The 20494-nt window shown below is 37.1% G+C and overlaps 1 protein-coding gene across 17 annotated transcripts in view; it reads left to right on the forward strand.

Annotated features, from left to right (window-relative positions):
- The first annotated feature begins 1065 nt into the window (after positions 1-1065).
- The window catches only part of LOC113698024 (putative disease resistance protein RGA4), a 50219-nt gene continuing 30790 nt past the window's right edge, over positions 1066-20494 (forward strand). For 7 of the 17 annotated variants that reach the window (XM_072051687.1, XM_072051682.1, XM_072051683.1 and 4 more), the window contains exons 1-2: positions 1066-5011; positions 5769-5855. In XM_072051687.1, coding sequence (XP_071907788.1) covers positions 1586-5011; positions 5769-5774 — 3432 coding nt within the window. In that variant the 5' untranslated portion in view covers positions 1066-1585 and the 3' untranslated portion in view covers positions 5775-5855. Of the gene's footprint in view, positions 5012-5768; positions 5856-6228; positions 7280-7610; positions 8331-20494 lie in introns of those variants that run through there. The other 10 variants (XM_027217705.2, XM_027217699.2, XM_027217728.2 and 7 more) reach the window with 10 other exon arrangements.

A 20494-nucleotide genomic window follows, 5' to 3' on the forward strand; every position in this document is an offset into this window, starting at 1 on the left:
AATTTTTTAAATAAGAATAAAAATTAATAAAATTTTTAAAAATGTAATTTGGAATAAAAACTAGAAGGGAAGGGGAAAAAAGAAGAAAATATCAACATTGTAGAGGGATTTTTTTTTCCCTCTTAGGGGGTTAAGTGTTACAAAATAGAAATTAGAGGGTAAAATGAGAAACAGGACATACCTTAGCAAGATAAATGGCAATTAACCCCTATTATTAATTAAATAAATTTTATAACACTGACAGTGCATACACTCTCATCGTTAAATTCATGACACGTGTGCAAAAATTAAATTTAAATTTAAATTTTATATAGTTATCATTAATACAATGATGATAGTGTATACATTGTCAGTATAGAAAAGATTAATCCTTATAAAAGAGCAATCCGATTTTCAATGTCACCAATTTGAAGCATTTTGAGGACCACTGACGAATTTTTTTAAATATTAATCAAATCAATCACGTGTAGTCACATATTTGTTAAAAAAAAACTTCTTAAAAGAGAATCAAAATAATGAGTAATCTTTAACAATAAGAATAACTTGCATGCTAACACATTAGTAACAAATTACTCAAGAAAAAAAGAAAGAAAATTTGTTAATCTATACTAAAAATTAGGAATCACATTTTTTTACTTGGAGACACTAGAGATAGTTAGTGAAAATGAATTCTAGATCGATGAACTTGGTATATTGAAGTCTTAGTTTAAAAATTTTCCTTCTTTTTACTGGTTAAATAGTTAACAAATGAGTTCTTAATTTTGTTGCTTAAAGTAAGATACTATTTTGCTTCTTTATTTTGAAATTCAATTTAATAGGCACATGGCTTAGACATGACTAAATTTTGTTAGTAATTGAGATAAAATTCTTCAAATGTCCTAAAAGCAGCTTTAAATTGAATATAAACGGGACCAGACTTGCTCTTGCTATAACTTTATGGACTAAAACTGCACATGTACAAAATATTGAGGATCACGATTGCTTTTGTTAAAACTTTATGCCTACGAAGACTGAAATGTGGCATTCAGCAAATGCAACTCTTCTACAATTATGAGATTGGTCCAATGGTCAAGAGCAGCCAACTCTTCAACTCTTTTAACGCATTCATCGTTGTGTACAAAAGCAGCCAGCTGGCAAAATAGGTACTACATTGACAATAATGGAAAACTTCCATTGCAAAAGCATCCAAATTTCCCACTGAATTGAACCACTGATCGAGGGCTCCCCGATGTCTTTCAAGTATTCTACCGAAACAACTAATGGCCGCCTTCATTGACCAAACTTAGAATTGTTGTGGATAACAAATCACACGAAGATTCAAATCAGTTTCACATTCAACAAAAACTAGAACAATTAGTTGGTGTTCTTCCACAATTAAGGCCCCCACCAGTGACTAAATCAATTTGATTAATCACAATTATACTAATCTGAATCTCACACATCAACCCACTGGAATCGTTAACTCATCTCTCTCTTATTCTGACTGGCTTCTATTCTGATTTCTACCATTTGTTGCTGAAACATTCCTTCCATCTCTGATATCAGAAAACCTTTCGATCCTAGTTCCAATTCCAAGCAAGAAACAATGGCTGACGCTGCTATCAGTGCTACTGTTAAGGTCGTCTTGGGGACACTTATTTCCATTGCTGCGGACCGCATTGGTATGGTTCGGGAGGTCAAAGCAGAGTTGGAGAGACTAAGCAACACTGCTGCAATCATCCAAGGTTTCTTGGCTGATGCTGACGGGAAAATGCATACCCAAGGGGTGCGAGAGTGGCTCAAGCAGCTAGAAGATGAGGTTTTTAAAGCTGATACCGTGCTAGACGAGCTCAACTACGACAATCTTCGTCGGGAGGTGAAGTACCGAAATCAACCAATGAAGAAGAAGGTATGCTTCTTCTTCTCCTTCTTTAATGCAATTGGCTTTAGTTCCAGCTTGGCTTCAAAGATCCGGGACATCAACACCAACCTAGAAAGGATCAACCAGCGAGCCAATGAGTTGAGATTGGCCAAAAAGCAGCAAAAAGAAGCTGCACTCCCTGCTGATGCCGCTGGTGCCAGACAGACCGACTCTATTGTCGTTCCGAACGTTGTGGGAAGATCCGGCGACGAGTCAAAGATTGTGGACATGTTATCGAGCCCATCTGAAAAGGTTCTTTCTGTTATTCCCATAACAGGCCCGGGAGGTTTGGGAAAGACAACTCTGGCGAAATCAGTCTACAATAATCCAAAAATAGATGGGCACTTTGGCCAAAAAATTTGGGTTTGTGTGGCTAAAGAACAAATTAAGATAATGGAGCTGTTCAAGCTCATTTTAGTACAATTGACAGGAGAAGAAGTTAAAGTGGATGACAGGAATGTTATCGTTAAAAACATTGGAGAAAAGCTCAAGGGACAAAAATATTTCCTTGTTCTTGATGATGTGTGGGATCATGAACAAGGATTGTGGAATGATTATTTCAACACTTTGATGGGACTCAACGAAACCAAAGGAAGCTGGTGTCTTCTCACTACTCGTCTAGAATATGTGGCTAATGCTGTGCCTAGAGATTTGCAAATGAATGATCGTCCTTATTTCTTAGGAAAGCTATCAGGTGATGAGTGCTGGTTCATCATAAAAGGAAAGGTGATGAGTGCAGGGGAAGAAGTACCAGAAGAATTGGAAGCACTAAAGGAGCAAATTTTAAGGAGATGCGATGGCCTACCCTTGGCGGCAAGTTTGATTGGTGGCTTGTTGCGTACCAACAGAAGAGAGAAGTGGCACTCCATTGTGCAGGAGAGTCTTTTGAATAAATATCAAAGCCAAATTAATCAAATACTTAAGGTGAGCTTTGATCATTTATCATCTCCATCAGTTAAGAAATGTTTTGCATATTGCTCGATTTTTCCCCAGGACACTGAATTAGGAGAAGATGAACTAATTGAGCATTGGGTTGCTGAAGGTTTTGTTCTACCAGATCGGGAAAACACAGGAATGATGGAGGAAAGAGGAGGCGAGTATCTAAGGATTTTGTTACAAAGTTCCTTGCTGGAAAAAGTCGAAGATGAGGGGAGCACATACTATAAAATGCACGATCTGGTGCATGATTTTGCAAAATCAATTCTCAATCCAGAAAGCAGCAATCAGGATCGCTACCTTGCATTGGACTCTTCTAAAGGTTTGGAAGAAAATACCATAAGGAAAATACCAGCATCAATTCGCACATTATTTCTCCATCTAGAGGGTGGCGTATCTACTGACATGAACATGCTTTTAAGATTCAAGTGCTTGAATGTTCTCAAATTGTCTGGATATGATGTCAATTTTCTACCGAGCTCCATTGGCAAACTACTACATTTGCGGCTGCTCGACATTTCATCTTCTAGAATCAGAAGTTTGCCGGAATCTCTTTGCAAGCTATATAATTTGCAGACACTAACGATTGATGATGATGAACTTAAAGGAGGTTTTCCAAAACGGATGAGCGATTTGATTAGCTTGCGACATCTAAACTACTATGATTATAATGCAAAATTGAAAATGCCGATGCAGATGGGACGATTGACTTGTCTTCAAACTCTAAAGTTCTTTAATGTAAGTCAAGAGAAGGGTTGTGGCATCGAAGAGCTTGGGACCTTGAAATATCTGAAAGGATCGTTGACTATAAGAAATCTTGGACTAGTGAAGGGCAAAGAAGCAGCTAAACAAGCAAAATTGTTCGAAAAGCCAGATCTGTCTTACTTGGAGTTTAAATGGGAGAGTGGGGATCGGGAAAGCGATAACCGTGAGGAGGATGTGTTGGAAGGTCTCCAACCTCACCCAAATTTGGAAAAGTTGAAAATTCAATATTTTATGGGTAATAAATTTCCACAATGGCTTATCAATTTGTCAAAATTGGAGGCATTGCGGATAGAAGACTGCAAGAGATGCAGTGAACTCCCCTCATTAGGACAACTACCATCCCTCAAACGTCTCTCTTTGATAAGATTGGGCAACATTCGATTTATTGGAGATGAATTCTACGGTATTACTGCTAATGAGGAGGAGGAGGAGGAGGGCAGATCACGAGCATCAGGGAGCGGCGCTAGAAGACGAAAATTCTTTCCTGCCCTTGAAGAACTCTATGTAGAAAATATGGGGAATTTGGTAGAGTGGAAAGGTGCAGACCAAGTGAGGTCAACAGTAGGTGAAGCAGAAGCAGATGTCTTTCCCATGCTGAGGAATTTTCGCATTCAACGTTGCCCCCAGCTGACCGCTCTTCCATGCTCGTGTAAAAGGCTATACGTGGAGAATTGCGATAATCTAACTAGTATCAAAACGGGTTACGGCACTGCTTCTGTTGAGGAGTTGTGGATCGACTCTAGCGACAATCTTAGGGAGCTGCCAGATCTGTTTGGATCCAGTTTGCAGCGATTGACGATCAAAAGGTGCCCAAGATTAATTAGTCTGGGAGTAAATGGACAGAAATGCCGGTCTCTGCGGTCCCTGTGGGTGATGTGGTGCCCCAATCTGGTATCATTTTCGCTTAATTTGCACGAGACGCCTTCTCTCGAGAAATTCAGCTTATTCGATTGTCCCAAATTGATCCCTCATAGGTTCAATGGATTTGCTTTTGCCACCAGCTTAAGAGAATTGAGCATCAACAGTCCCTTCTCCTCAGATGACTCCTCAGTCGATGGTTTTGATTGGTCTGGTTTAAGATCTGTATCAACACTCCGTGAGCTTCGCTTACAAGGGCTGTCTCACACGGAGTCCCTGCCACACCAGCTTCAATACTTGACTATCCTCACTTCACTAAGTCTTCACAACTTTGGAGGAATACGAGTGCTACCGGATTGGATTGGAAACCTTGTGTCCCTTGAAACCCTAAAGCTATGGTTTTGCCAAAAGCTTCAGTCTTTACCACCCGAGGCCGCCATGAGACGACTCACCAAGTTAACTTGTGTTGAAGTTTATTATTGTCTTCTATTAAGACAACGATACACTCCCCAAAGAGGCATCTACTTGGAGGAGGAGATTTCAAGTTATTTTGTAAGATTTTCCTATCTAAAGTTCACACTCATAAATATGTGTATAAATTTTTTGTATCTGCATCTCGTTGACGTATATTTGCTCTTCAGTCTCTTGTACTCTTTTTCTCCATCTCTTTTCTCAAAGTTATTCTCTGTAATTAATTCTCTTCTTTTGGGCAGACCTTGGTTTCTTTTCAAAGATTAGTTTGAACAAAGCCTGTTTTTGAGCAAATTGGAAGAGACCAAAATTCTGGATTTTCTCTGCATCTGCCCACTGAAAGATTTTGAACATCTTAAAAACTCAACTTGTTACCTTATATTTGGCCAAGAACGAAATTATTAGCAACGGTACATACATAATTAGCCTCTCTGTTTGAATGTGTTAGCAAATGTTTCATTGGATGTGCAATGCTAGATGTACATGGAAGCATTCGTCATTTTTTTGTCATTGATATTGCCAGTCTGAATGGACGACATTAAAGCTAATCAAGAAATAGTTGTGAAGAAAATTCATGATACGGTTTGCTATTCTTTGGGACTCTGTGTTCTTATTGCCATAAAATTAGATCAGTCTCCTTGAAGTTCAAATATGTTTGTTGATGAACTAGAGTGCTGCAAACCTTCACCCCTCACAATTGGTGATGCATGCTTCATAAGAATGACAATAATATGGGATGGTTGTTTATCATCTTTCAGAAGTTTGAGAAGTTTGTACATCACAATTACCTTGCTTTTTTGTTCTGTAAGCTGAATTACTATACTGTTACCTTGTCTAGCAGTGACTGAACAAGAAGGCAATAATGGTGCTCAAACATTAGTTTCATGTTGATTCCCATCGTTGCTGAAGAAGGAGAAACCAGAAGGTATGATGGTTCTCAAACATCAGCTTCTCTCCCCAAGAACTCTTTTTAACCTCCACCCAATTTATTAAAAATACAAGGAAACTAGTGCAAGTTTTTATCAAAGTATGCTTGAGTCATGCAATTTGCCAGAAAACAGGGTGTTTTTTTTGTACTTTCATGTACTTTTGAACGTTTGTCCTGTGCTATATAGCTTAGTTTTTAATCTTTAAGATTGTACATTTACTAGGTGCTTAACATGTCATTTGATTGTGAAAGAAGCTGGTTTTTTCCATTTTCTTGTACTGGTTACTAGACCATACCTTTTCTTTGCATTCCTTAGCTGTCATAACTGAAGTCATACTGAAGTGTAACATTACGATGGTATTTTCCACAGTCTTAGAAAGCAGACCTCATGTTGTTCGACAAAGACACCACCCTTTGCTGTTGCATTTCTTACAAGATTGCCAGGGGGCAGAAGTTATTTTCACTGACTAGACAGGTTTGAAGATGAAGTTAGTAATCAATGATGAGAATCTTGCACATCAGAGAGCGCTAGCTTTGATGGAGGCTTCACCAATAGGTGGTTCTCCCCAGGTTCCCCAAACATATGCTTTTAGTCATCTCCTGCTGGGACTGCAAAAAGAAAGGAAATACTTTAGCTTGTTCATCTTCAGGGCAGTTTTGATAGTTTTTTATCTGCATTCTTGATATGTTTTTAGTAAATCAATTACCAAAACTTTTTTTCCCTTTGGTGTAGCATGCTGATTGCTGAACAAATTGGAAGAGACCAAAATTCTGTGTTTTCTCTGCCTCTCTGAACTACTGAAAGATTTGAACATCTTAAATCTCTTTAACTTCAACTTGTTACATTCTATTTGGCCAAGGACGAAATTATTAGCAATGGTTCATACCCAATTAGCCTCTTCGTTTGAATGTGCTACAAAATGTTTCATTTGACGTGCAATGCTAGATGTACATGGACTCATTCTTCATTTTTCCATCATTGATATTGCCAGTCTCAACGGATAACATTAAAGCTAATCGAGAAACGATTTTCAAAGAAAATTCATGATACAATCTGCTATTCTTTGGGACTCTGTGTACTTATTGCCATAAAATTGGATCAGTCTATTTGAACTTCAAATATGTATGTGGAGGAACTAGAGTGCTGTGAACATTCTCCCCTTATTATTGACACTGCATGCTTCATATCAATGACAATAATGTTTTTTTCTTTTCAATGACAAAAATGTTGGATAATTGTTTAGCATCTTTCACAAGTTTGGAAAGTTTATACGTCACAATTGCCTTGATTTTCTGTTCAGTGAGCTGGATTACTGTATTGTAACCTTGAAGATGAACAATGCAATGAAGATGAACAATGCAAGCTCATACATCAGCTTTGTGTTGTTTTCCATTGCTGCTGAAGAAGAAGAGCTCGGGAGGTATGTGGTGCACAAAAGTGATAATGCAGCACTTCTCTCCCCAAGAACTCTAAGTTTGCATTCTAATATGCTTGAGTCATGTAATTGGCATGAAAACAGGGTGTTTTTCTGCACTGTTATTTGTTGTTGAATGTTTACCATATGCCACATAGCTTTTCTTTTGCTCTTGAAGATTTTTATGTATATTTGGTGCTTAACATGTGTTGTGATTGTGAAAGAATCTGGTTTTCAATTTTCTTGCACTAGTTACCAGTCCATACCTTTTCTTTGCTTTCGTAGTTTGTCATGATTGAAGCTGTTCTGAAATGTAATATTATGATGTTTATTCCAGAGTCTAAGGAAGCAGACCTCATGTTATTGGACAAAGGACACCACCATTTGCCGTTGCATTTCTGATTAGAATGCTAAGGGACAGAAGTTATTTTCATTGACCAGACAGGGTTTGAAGATGAAGGCAGTTATCAATGATGTTAATTTAGCTCATTAGATAGCACTAGCTTTGATGGATGTTTCACAAATAGTTCTCAAACATAAGTTTTTCGTTATCTGCTGGTCAGAATGCAGACAGGAAGGTAATAATTTAGCTTGTACATCCTTAGGGCAGTTTTAATAATTTCTGATCCGAGCATGGAAGCTGATACGGGAGATCTATCAAGGCGCAGCTGATTTTAGTCAAACTGGACTGATGTACTTGTTGGTAAAAGAGTTGGATGTTTGTGACAGTATAAACAATCAATTTGGAGCAGTGAGAGAAATGCAGATGCAAGAAGTCTTGAATTGCACAAAGGTCCAAGGAAGAGGAGGGAAAACGTTCTTTTCAGCATATTTTGTGAAGAATTAACACACTTCAAAAGATGGCATTTCATACTTTTGGTGTATCAGAATGTGACAAGTCCTGATAGTACGTTTTCTTCATCTTTTACAGGGACTAAAAGTATGTCTAGAGACCAAATTTGTAAGAGAGAACTTTTATCCTTTTTTAGTTAGACATTTGATAGAGAGAACTTATAATTCTTGTTACTTCTCCTCTTCAAATAATCATTTTTTATTATCTCTGTCGGCTTATTAATTTTACCTGATGCTGCGAAATTGCTTGATCCAGTGGTTTATTAGCCAACCATGCTTTGGGTTCGTAAACAAATCATAAGAGTAAAATCTAAATGATGATCTTATTTTTGGCTAATTGATTAGAATATAGACCTTTGGCAAAAAAATTCGGTCAAATGTAGTCCGTTGTTTCCGTGGTATCATTCTATGCCTATCGCGCCAGCAAAAATTTTTTTTCAAATGAGCAAGATGATTTAAAAAAAAAAAAAAACATTTCTGACAGTCGCGTCATGTAGGAGCGACTAGGCTTCAGTTTGACAACGTGACAGGTGCCGAACCTGTGCAATAATAATAAATAAAACCTAACTACCACATAAAGCAGTCAATAATCAATTCGAGTACTGGAGCAGGGACTCTAGGTGTGCAATAGGTTACTTGATTCACCCTGTTCCCGAAAAGTTTGCTTAATCCGATATACTTGAATTAATTATTTAACTGAATTTACTAACTTAGTAGACAGTGGTAAGCAGGGTCGTCTCCTGAGGGACTGGCGAGAAATTTATTTCTTTTCAAGTCAAGATTAATAGGGGGTTTTGGGATTAAACGACAACTAAATAAATTAAATGCAGAAAATAATTAATTAAAAGAAATAACTAAGAGAAACTCTAGCCAAGGGTATACTTCAGAAATGGTTCATGCAACTGATCATTGATTCAAAGGTAATTCCAACATTTATTAATAGAGTGGTTATAGTTGTCTCGCACGCGCTAAACAACCAACCCTTCCTTAATTTATCGGTAGCTAAGGTACGACCGTTAACTATTTCCCTAACCCAAAAACAACCCTAGGTACGACCGTAGGATTTAATTTCTGGTTTGCATTAATAATTAGAAAGGCCCAATCCTAATTAACAAACACGCTACGAGGGTTTGTTTAAATTAGATCGTATGTTTCCCTGACATAAACCCAATTACGCCAGTTGCTACTGGGATAGAGATAACGAACAATTACGGATTCAATTACCTCTATTTAGCAAAATAGCCTGTATGAATAATTAATTATTGCGCACTAATCAATCATACACAAGAGCTATAACGGTTAAAAGCAGGAAACATATGAATACCAATAAATGGAGGAAACAATTAAAATAAATTAGATCTCACAGTAATTGTTGAACCAAGTCTTCAGTTGTCCTCTTCACTAGAATTAAGAGGTTAGTCCTCCATTAATGGAGAACTAACCATGCGAAAGAGCTATTCGAACCTTACAAAATTGTTCCTGGCCAAATCGGCCAACTAGCCAAAGAAAAAAAAATCATAAGAACAAAGCAATTGTGCCCTTTTTTATTTCTGCCGTGAGAAGAAGAACCGAATTTGTTGCTGCCTTCAACTCTTAATCACGCGGGATCCGGCCTTCCTTTCCTATTTTCTAGCTTTCTAAAACGCAATCAACTTCCTCCCTCACAATCTGTAGTGATTGATGCCAAAGAAATCTCCTACCATAGGAAAACTAACTCCTAAAAGATAGCAAAACAAAGTGCTTAAAAGTCTCCTAAACCAACCCAATTACTAATTAGAAACTTGGCAGATAATATCATCTTCTAGTTGTGATGACGACTCCCACTTGAATTAGGATACTGCCCTGCATAGAAACCCACATACTCCAAGCTTGTTTGATGTCTTCTCACGCGTCCACACTTACTTGGAGGAAAATCTTCTAAAAGCTGCTATTTTTGCACTTTCCTTCTCCAATTGGATAAACATCCCCTAAACATACAATTCAAACAAAATATGTCTATTAATGCAATATCCAATCCAATAAGAAAGGGAAATTATAACAAAATTAATGCTAAATTAGCGTTCTATCAATTTCCCCCACACCTAAGAATATAAAATATTCAACCAGCATCCATAAGCAAATGGTTCGACTATTAAGCAAAATCTCAACATTAAAATTCATGAATCAGCGGGCTAACAATTCATTCAAATACTTCCACATTTTTCACTTTTAGCATATATTTTTTCTTTTCTAGAATATCCCCACTTATTTGATTTTTTTTTCTTCAGGGGGAATGCTTAGTTTTTAGCCATTCAAGCATTTTGACGCGAACTCCGACATTGGCCAAATGAAGGAGCCCGGTTACTCAGCCATCATCGCTTAAAAACCACATACTCATAGCTATCGTCGCTTTTTGACGCGAAAGTCGACACTTGTGGTGAAGACTCCCGGTTACTAGGCAACGATACTAGCGGAGTATAGCCTAATACTATTCATAAATAAGCACCAAAAATAAAATTAAATACCACACAAACCCGCTTCATTTCTTAAACATGGAGAACTAAGATTAATAACTGAACCAATTTTGTGTAAAAAAATGCTAGACAAATATTTACAATACTTAGAAAAGTTAACCAAAAAGTGCAAAAGTCACAAAATCTCAAATATTCATCAAAGAGATACCCTTAAACTCAACCATGTCATACTCAACACCTTAAAGTGTAAAATCTTAGCAATAGAAAAATTTGAGACATCTAACCATCGTTTATCAGGAATAATCACAAATAAGCACAAAGATAGGCAAAAATTGGACAAAATTCGACAAAGTCAAACAAAAATTCCAACAAAAATGCCTACACTTGCACTTTTTCAATAAAATGCCAATATACTACTCCTCCCACACCTAAATCACACATTGCCCTCAATGTGACAAATAAACAGTAATAGCAAGGCGAAGGGCAACGGGACTTCCCTGAATACGTGGTGGAAGGTCTCGGGCGGCTATGGAATAGGTGGGAACGGTGGAGTGAAAATGGTGCTACGGTAGTGCGCGGCAGTGAAAGATTGTAGAGGGAAGGAGAGCTTCGACGTGCGTCTTGATCCGGGCGAACTAGAGTGCAACAGAGAACATCAAACCAGCAAATACTCACTGGTGGCTCCAATTGGGTCAAATGCAGGAACAATGTAGTCCAAAATCGCAACAAATGCTCTAAAGATTTAGCAATTGAAATCAAAAGGTAAAATACTCCCAGCAAGTCAATTAGACGCCACCAACAGCAATAAGCAATGGAAGTGGCACAGTAGCCTTCCAATTCAACAAACAAATGAAGAAAATACCCAACCAAAGGCACTTCAAGGGACGCAAGACAGAAATCAGCAAAGTAGAACTCAAGTGATACCAAAAATAACCTCAACAAAGCAGTGAATTCGACCAATTTGAATACGTAGAATACGGTCAGAAATGCCTCCCAAAGATCAACAAAGAGCGACAAAACTTGCCCACCCAAAATCTGTCCAAATGGCTCCAATTGGACAAGAAATTACACAACTCAACCAACCGAAATTAGCAAATAAGCCAAGAAACCGTCAAAACCAGAAATAGTAGTTCAAAATTCTGACTACAACTAAAACAAAATGTTTGGCAGTTTTCAATCAAGTAGCCCACCAACTAGAACCAAGTATCAACAAATGTAGTTATAATACCCCAACCCGTACCACTGGTGCCCAGACAGGAAAGAATTAAATTCAATGGCAGCAACTCAATCGCAAGAACTTAAACTTTAAAATTAATCAACCAGTACCACTGGTGAGTCACAGGGCAAACGATAAATCAAACGGCCAACAATCGAGCAGCAATTAAACTCAATTCAGTTCTAAATGAACCCAGAAAATGCTCAAATCATCTCCTGCGTTATCCAACAAATTTACTCAATGAAATCGTAATCATCAAGATCCCATCAACATCAAGAAATTGGAATCGGGGACCAGAAAATTAATAAAGAAAAACCTGGCACCAGGGAGGTTGGGATGTTGGCGTGGCTGAGGTGGGGGCGACCCTGAGCTGGTGGAGGGCAACAGGCCCGCGGGCTGGGCTGCGGCGCTGGCAGCGTGCGACAGTGATGACTAGTAGCGGTGGTTGTGGAGCTCGAGCAGGCGGCGGCGCGGCTCCTCAGCGAAGTGGACCGTGAGGTGGTCTGGTTGTGGGCGAAAGCTGCGCGCGAGGGAGGAAGTAGGAGGTTGACCGCTGGTGGAGATAGCCGACAGCAGTGGCGGAGGAGGATAGCAGACAAAACAGGAGGAAAGCTGGAGTGGTGGTGGTGGTGCGCAGAGCTGGAGTGCGGCGTGCTGGTGGCGCGGCTGTCGCAGAGCTCGGGCAGGCGCTTATCGCCGGCGGCTCTGGTTAAAGGAACAAGAGAAAAGGGGAAAGCAGGGGCAGCGGGGAAGAAGGAAGAAAGAAAAGAAAGAAGAAAAGAAGGAAAAGAAAATAAAATGGTTTTTTTTTTTTTAACTAGTCTTACCGAAATTCTCCAAAAATTGAAATTGCTTTTGTAAAAATTTTATCTCTTTTTTTTTTTTTCAGAATAAGGAACCTCTGGCCTAGGCGTGGGCACGTCTAATTGCTATAGAGCCCGCAGATCTTGAACGAAAATTCCTTTCCCTCAAGCGTGACCACCTGGCGTGGGCACGTCTAACTGCTATAGAGTCCGCAGATTCTGAACGAAAATTTCCTCCGTCAGGCGTGACCATCTGGCGTGGGCACGTCTAACTACTATGGAGTTCGCAGAACCTGAGCGAAAATTCCTTTTTCTCAGGCATGACCACTTGGCGTGGGCACGCCTAACCGCTAATTCCCTGCCACCAAACAACAAATCACTAAATGCAACTAACACTTAACAAAAACTCCAAAAACATAAGAAAACTAAAATAAAGAGCCTTGGGTTGCCTCCCAAGCAGCGCCTTTCTTTAATGTCTTTGGCTAGACATGCTATGCTTGTTCACGGAGGATAAAATCTTGTGGCTCGCTTCAGTGTTTCATCTTCAATGTGATCCTGGTAACCCTCATAGATGGAGTAATCCTTGAGCACACGAATTGCGGGCTTCCATGGACTAGTAAATGGTGCTAAACAAGTCAACAATGATCTGCATTCTCCACTCACTTCTCCCTCACTTGCATTTATTGGTTCAAGATATTTTGCCATCTCCACTCTTAACTTATTCCTGTCATGAAATTTTAAATTTTCTGGTATAATAAAATCAATTTCAGTAACAGGAGTTAAAGAATAGGAGTCAGGAAAGTATTGATTAAGGAGTGGAGAAGATGTCACTGCATTTGGAGATCGTTCACTGGATTCATTCACTTGGACGGGTTGATATTGGGAGCTCATTTTCTGCACATTAACTTCCTTTTCAACTGCATCTTTAGATTCATCTCTTTGAAGCTCTTGCAGTTCCATATCATTTGACCGGATAATTGCACTCTCATCTTCCTCAAGGCTAATGTTGATTTGTGAGGGCAATTCTTCAAGGTGAGAAGCTAATCGCTCTATCCTGGATGTCAATTGTTCCATTTGATCTGCTAGGTTACGCCTGCTCACTTGTGTCTCCTGTTGAATTTGATACGTTAATTCAACTATCTCTTCAAGAGACATACCTGACATAGATGATGACTCTTGAGACTCATACTGCTGAAAATTCATTGGCCCTGTTGTATAATCATAACTGTAGTTATCCCACCATCCTTGATCATACCCGTTTGGATTATTGCCGAACCTGTGCAATAATAATAAATAAAACCTAACTACCACATAAAGCAGTCAATAATCAATTCGAGTACTGGAGCAGGGACTCTAGGTGTGCAATAGGTTACTTGATTCACCCTGTTCCCGAAGAGTTTGCTTAATCCGATATACTTGAATTAATTATTTAACTGAATTTACTAACTTAGTAGACAGTGGTAAGCAGGGTCGTCTCCTGAGGGACTGGCGAGAAATTTATTTCTTTTCAAGTCAAGATTAATAGGGGGTTTTGGGATTAAACGACAACTAAATAAATTAAATGCAGAAAATAATTAATTAAAAGAAATAACTAAGAGAAACTCTAGCCAAGGGTATACTTCAGAAATGGTTCATGCAACTGATCATTGATTCAAAGGTAATTCCAACATTTATTAATAGAGTGGTTATAGTTGTCTCGCACGCGCTAAACAACCAACCCTTCCTTAATTTATCGGTAGCTAAGGTACGACCGTTAACTATTTCCCTAACCCAAAAACAACCCTAGGTACGACCGTAGGATTTAATTTCTGGTTTGCATTAATAATTAGAAAGGCCCAATCCTAATTAACAAACACGCTACGAGGGTTTGTTTAAATTAGATCGTATGTTTCCCTGACATAAACCCAATTACGCCAGTTGCTACTGGGATAGAGATAACGAACAATTACGGATTCAATTACCTCTATTTAGCAAAATAGCCTGTATGAATAATTAATTATTGCGCACTAATCAATCATACACAAGAGCTATAACGGTTAAAAGCAGGAAACATATGAATACCAATAAATGGAGGAAACAATTAAAATAAATTAGATCTCACAGTAATTGTTGAACCAAGTCTTCAGTTGTCCTCTTCACTAGAATTAAGAGGTTAGTCCTCCATTAATGGAGAACTAACCATGCGAAAGAGCTATTCGAACCTTACAAAATTGTTCCTGGCCAAATCGGCCAACTAGCCAAAGAAAAAAAAATCATAAGAACAAAGCAATTGTGCCCTTTTTTATTTCTGCCGTGAGAAGAAGAACCGAATTTGTTGCTGCCTTCAACTCTTAATCACGCGGGATCCGGCCTTCCTTTCCTATTTTCTAGCTTTCTAAAACGCAATCAACTTCCTCCCTCACAATCTGTAGTGATTGATGCCAAAGAAATCTCCTACCATAGGAAAACTAACTCCTAAAAGATAGCAAAACAAAGTGCTTAAAAGTCTCCTAAACCAACCCAATTACTAATTAGAAACTTGGCAGATAATATCATCTTCCAGTTGTGATGACGACTCCCACTTGAATTAGGATACTGCCCTGCATAGAATCCCACACACTCCAAGCTTGTTTGATGTCTTCTCACGCGTCCACACTTACTTGGAGGAAAATCTTCTAAAAGCTGCTATTTTTGCACTTTCCTTCTCCAATTGGATAAACATCCCCTAAACATACAATTCAAACAAAATATGTCTATTAATGCAATATCCAATCCAATAAGAAAGGGAAATTATAACAAAATTAATGCTAAATTAGCGTTCTATCACAACGCATTCAGTTTGACAAAATTTTAAAAACAAACATTGGGCTTGCAAGAATTTTAGCATTTTAAAGGAGTCTAGGCTTTAAAAATTTGATCCATTTGTTAAAGGATTTAGGGGTTTAATAATATGATTTAAGTTTAAGTGATTGTGTAATGGATGAAAGTATTACTTAATATTATTATGATTTGTTAATTTTAACTTTATTATGTATAATGCACATAGAATGTTAAAGAAACCGTAATGGTGTCAAAAAATGAAAAATTATAACACGAATTACGATTTATATATTTAAATTTTCATATAAAATGCAATCATATAAAAAGATTAATAACATATTTGTTTTTCATTTAGAATTTTTTTTATAAAAAAATCCTTCAGCTAGGTGATCTAGAAATCTTTGTACAATTCAATTGGGAATTCGGCAGAAATTTTTCAGTAAAAATTATTTAAAATCAAAATTTTGAAAAACAATGCATGCAGTTTGACAAAATTTTAAAAACAAACATTGGACTCGCAAAAATTTTAGCATTTTAAAGGAGATTAGGTTTAAAAAATTTGATCCATTTGTTAAAGGATTTAGGGGTTTCTTAAAGAATTAATGTTTACCATTTTAGCAAGTTTAAGTTATATAACATGCGTAACTGTTATGATTTGTTAAATTTAAAAAATGATTTAATAATATGATTTAAGTTGAAGTGATTGCGTAATGGATGAAAGTATTGCTTTATATTATTATGATTTGTTAATTTTAACTTTATTATGTATAATGCACACAGAATGTTAAAGGCACCGTAATTGTGTCAAAAAATGAAAAATTATAATATGAATTACGATTTATATATTTGAATTTTCATATAAAATGTAATCATATAAAAAGATTAATAACATATATTTGTAGAAATGAAGAATTATTTGCGTGTCATTATTTGATATGTGATAATTAGTTTTAATAATTTAAGCTATTAAAATAGCTGTAAAACGACTAGTATTTATTTGTTTTGTAGGTATTATCCTATAGGGACCCTTCTATCCAATTATAGGGTTTAATAAAATAACTTGTACTTCTTTATTTTGAAAATGTTTAATGTTATTCAAATTAAAAGTGATTGGATTAAATAGAAAACATAGACAACTAAATTAAATTAAATGTCATGTGAAATGCATTAAATGGATGAGATATAAAACATCGTCAAAGACAAAATAATATCAATGCCTAAGGTCTACGACAATTTCCACGCTCTTCCAGCATTGGCTCGTGGGGGGGTCAGATTTGATAGGTTAGGGGTGCCTTCATTTCGGAGAAGTAAGCGTTTGTAAGCAGAACTTGTGATTGGTTTGCTTTCTTGATGAATAATATCCTATTTCTTTAAAAAAAAAAAATATCAATGCCTCGCAGTTTTCTTGCCTTTACCCTTAGCCTTGCCCTTATCCTTCTCCTGAGGTATCGTCAGGGGACAACAATATCTAGTAGCAGGCCTTCTCTGACGATTACGTTGCACTCGTTCTCCGATAACTAAAGCAGGAACTTGTGGAACAGCAATAGATGGGCCATAATCTTCATCTGCGTTATCAGAGACAAGGGTATCCTCGCCTATCGACTCAGCTGTCCCATCAATGTCATCAGTATCTTTGGAACGATAGTCGTGAAAATTTCCTGGAACAGCATGTCCTAACATGCCCATTGGTTGGGTCTGAGTAGGCGTGAACATGGTCTGACCAAGCGTGCAATAATCCGGAAGATCTACAGTAGTAGAACCACCTCCCGTGGCACCAAGCAAATCATATATTTGGCTAAAGTCTGCATGTAAGGAACCCCCAGATGTAGTGGCATCGTACCCAAATACAAGTATATGCGGCAAAGGCATGAATGGTGAACCAAACGCAGGTACGTGTGAGGAAGGAGTGAATTGTGTACCATAAATAGGAAAGTGTGGCAATTGTATAAACTATGGCAAAGTCGAAACCGGTGTATGTAGTGAAGTAGAAAAATGTGTACCGGTCGGCCTAGTGCAATTTTGAGGGTCCACTTCAGGGTCACGATGCTCTGCCTCGTTGTCGTCCTCATCATGCAAGCCATGCCTGTGTCGTCTAACTCCACTGGTAGATGCTCGAGTGTGACGAGGGACACGTCCAATTGGCCTCTCATAGGGAACATGCTGAGACTATGTTTGGGTCTCAAATGGGTCCCAATCACCAATTTTCATACGAGCGTATTGTTGAAGGTGCTGTATAGACCCAAATGCACCATCCATGATCGTCAAAAGACGCGGGTGAAAAGCATGTCGTTGCTCATCAACATTGAGGGCTTCATGCGATTGATGTCCAATGCACTGCATGGTATCCATCTGATATAAAGAAAATAGACAAATTAATATAATGTACAAGATTGACTAAGAAATACTAGCACAAAACATACATAGTGACCGAGTGAAAATTGTAGGAGTAGTAATTACCAGATATTCAAGTTGTCTTGATACCCCGTAGAGCATGTGCCCGGACTGCGTCTGCTGATGGATAGGAGACGTAATGTACAAGATGGTGTGGCGATGGTACCATCTGAGATACTCTTCTGAAGGTCTGAATGTATCTGTAGGCTGTCCTGGGACCTCAGCTTCGTAGCGTCGATCCCAATAACCTATCCAACTCCTATGAAACTGAGTCCAATTTCTTTCTAGAAAACCAGCTAGACCAAGTTGGTGCAAACCCTTATGATCAGTGTCAATTTGTTCAGGAATTTTTTGTACCATGCCGAACTGACGCATCACTCGATCTGGACAATGAAACTCAACTATGTGCCAAAATATCAAAGGGAGCTTTGCTCGCCATATACACTCTCCCCATCTGCAATACGCGGGTAGAGATGGCAGTATGTCACCACTATATGGCATCCAGATGAACTGATAGAACAGGAAAAATGGATACTCAATCCTCATTTGCCTTGAATAGAAATTCAACAAAATATAAATAATAATTATCCACAAAATAATAACATACCTGATCCATTCTTAGCAACCCTATCTGCTCTCGATAATACACAACAGGCCGACCAGGAGGCTCATAATATAAGTAGGTACTTAATACAAATGATAATGAGCTAATTCTAGATTCGTGATTTGGTCAGCCCATCGAATATTCCACTTGCACCAATTTTTATATAACAAGGAATCAAGAAAGTTTTGGTCAGCCAAAGCAAGAACAAAACGTATATTAATGAAAGTTTCATCAGTATTGAGTAAATTAGTCATCCTCTTTCCAAATTTTTAGATTAGACCACAGTATTCAATATGTTGGTCATATTATAATTTTTCTCTTCTCTAATTCTCCTATGCTGCCATTGAAGTTTAACAAAAATGTCATACAATTCTAACAACTAGAGTTGTCAACAATTGAAATTGGTACTGACTAGTATTTTTTTTTTTTTTGTCAACGATAACAGTAGCATTATTCTCAAAGATACGTGTAAATTACTTGCTAATGTCAAGAGCCTAATCTTCAAAACAAAAAACTTACTAAAGCTGTTAAATTAAGTATTTGTACTAAGATTTTTATTTTCCCCTTTTTTTCAAGTAAGGTGGGGAGAGATAGGCAATCCATAGCATTCTTTAATCTTCAATTTAGAGAATAGGAGTCTTTTCTTTAAGGGTGCATTTGATAAAATTGAAACTTGAAAATTAAAATCTAAAGTCTAAAATCTAAATCCATTTAGTTACTGAATCGTTAAATACTAAATTTGATACATTTAATTATATATCACATTAAGTGATTATTCACTTATCACTTATTTTTTAGAACAAGTTTTGCATTGGAAATTCATTACCACTTAATTAATCCATATGTTTTAGTTTTAGTTATTGAACGCATCTGAACATAATAAGCTATGAATCCATTCAATTTAAGTACTAAATTGGGTTATCAAACATAATCCAGGTTTAATAGAATTTCAACTAAAAATCAATAGGTTTGTTAAGCTTACATAATTTGCTAATAATAATAATAATTTCAAATATTATTCAGAGAAATGAGACATGAGCCTTTTGTCTTCATTCTCTAGTTGAACTTAGACGTTTTAGACTTTTAGTGGAGCACTTCTTTCCGGTAAAAATAAATTTCACTGAAGCATTTAAATAATTATAGAAAACTATTGTTCTCTTGAATTGGGACCATAAAATATTTATGGGTCTAACATATTGATACCTATGTTGTTGAACCTCACTGTAATTATCGAAGAACCTTTTGCAATAATATCCTACCAAGAGATTCATAATCCATGCTCTATGGCATGTTGAAAATCATACAAAAAAAAAAAAAAAAACCTTGCCCAGTCCTACGAAAATCACAATACTGTAGTACATATAATCAGTTAACTTCTGGTCTTCGTGGAGTACATGTGTTTGACCCATTTCTTTAGCCCAAAATAAAATTTATAAGTAGCGAAAGAAATAACCATATGAACGAAACAATAGGGCAAAATACACTTTACCCTCATGTGATTTAGCGCTTTTTCGCATAATCTCCCATATAATTTCAAAAATCATACATAACCTCCTCATGATTTAAATAAAAATGTCAAAATAATAGAATGTGTATACTATAACGGAGTCAACTAAAATGTCAACAGTACCTCTATGTAAAGTTGAAAATTATTTATTAATCACGGGGTTTATGTATATATTTTAAAAATATGGTAAAACACTAAATCATAACGAGGTTATATAATAAACCATAAAATCATACGAGATTAAAGTATCATATATATTATATTTATATATTTTGGTCATTTCAATCATTTTAGTTTTTAAACAAGAATAATATTGACATTTTCATAGATTCCATTACAAATGATCATTTTCGTCACTTTGACACTTTAATTTAAACTATAAGAGGGTAATATATAGCTTTTAAAACTATACGGGGGTTTTGTAAAAAATTGCTAAACCACAAGGAGGTAAAGTGCATTTTGCCCAAAATAGTAATACTAGATTCAAACTAATGAAATCCTCTATGGATTGAAATTGCAAAAACCCTTTTCCCTTGGCAAGCCGGGACCTTCTTATTTACAAAGGATTCAATTCCGCAATTGCTTAACTCGAGCTG

The sequence above is a fragment of the Coffea arabica genome, chromosome 1e (genome assembly GCF_036785885.1).
Source record: "Coffea arabica cultivar ET-39 chromosome 1e, Coffea Arabica ET-39 HiFi, whole genome shotgun sequence".
In the NCBI taxonomy this organism is placed as follows: Eukaryota; Viridiplantae; Streptophyta; class Magnoliopsida; order Gentianales; family Rubiaceae; genus Coffea; species Coffea arabica.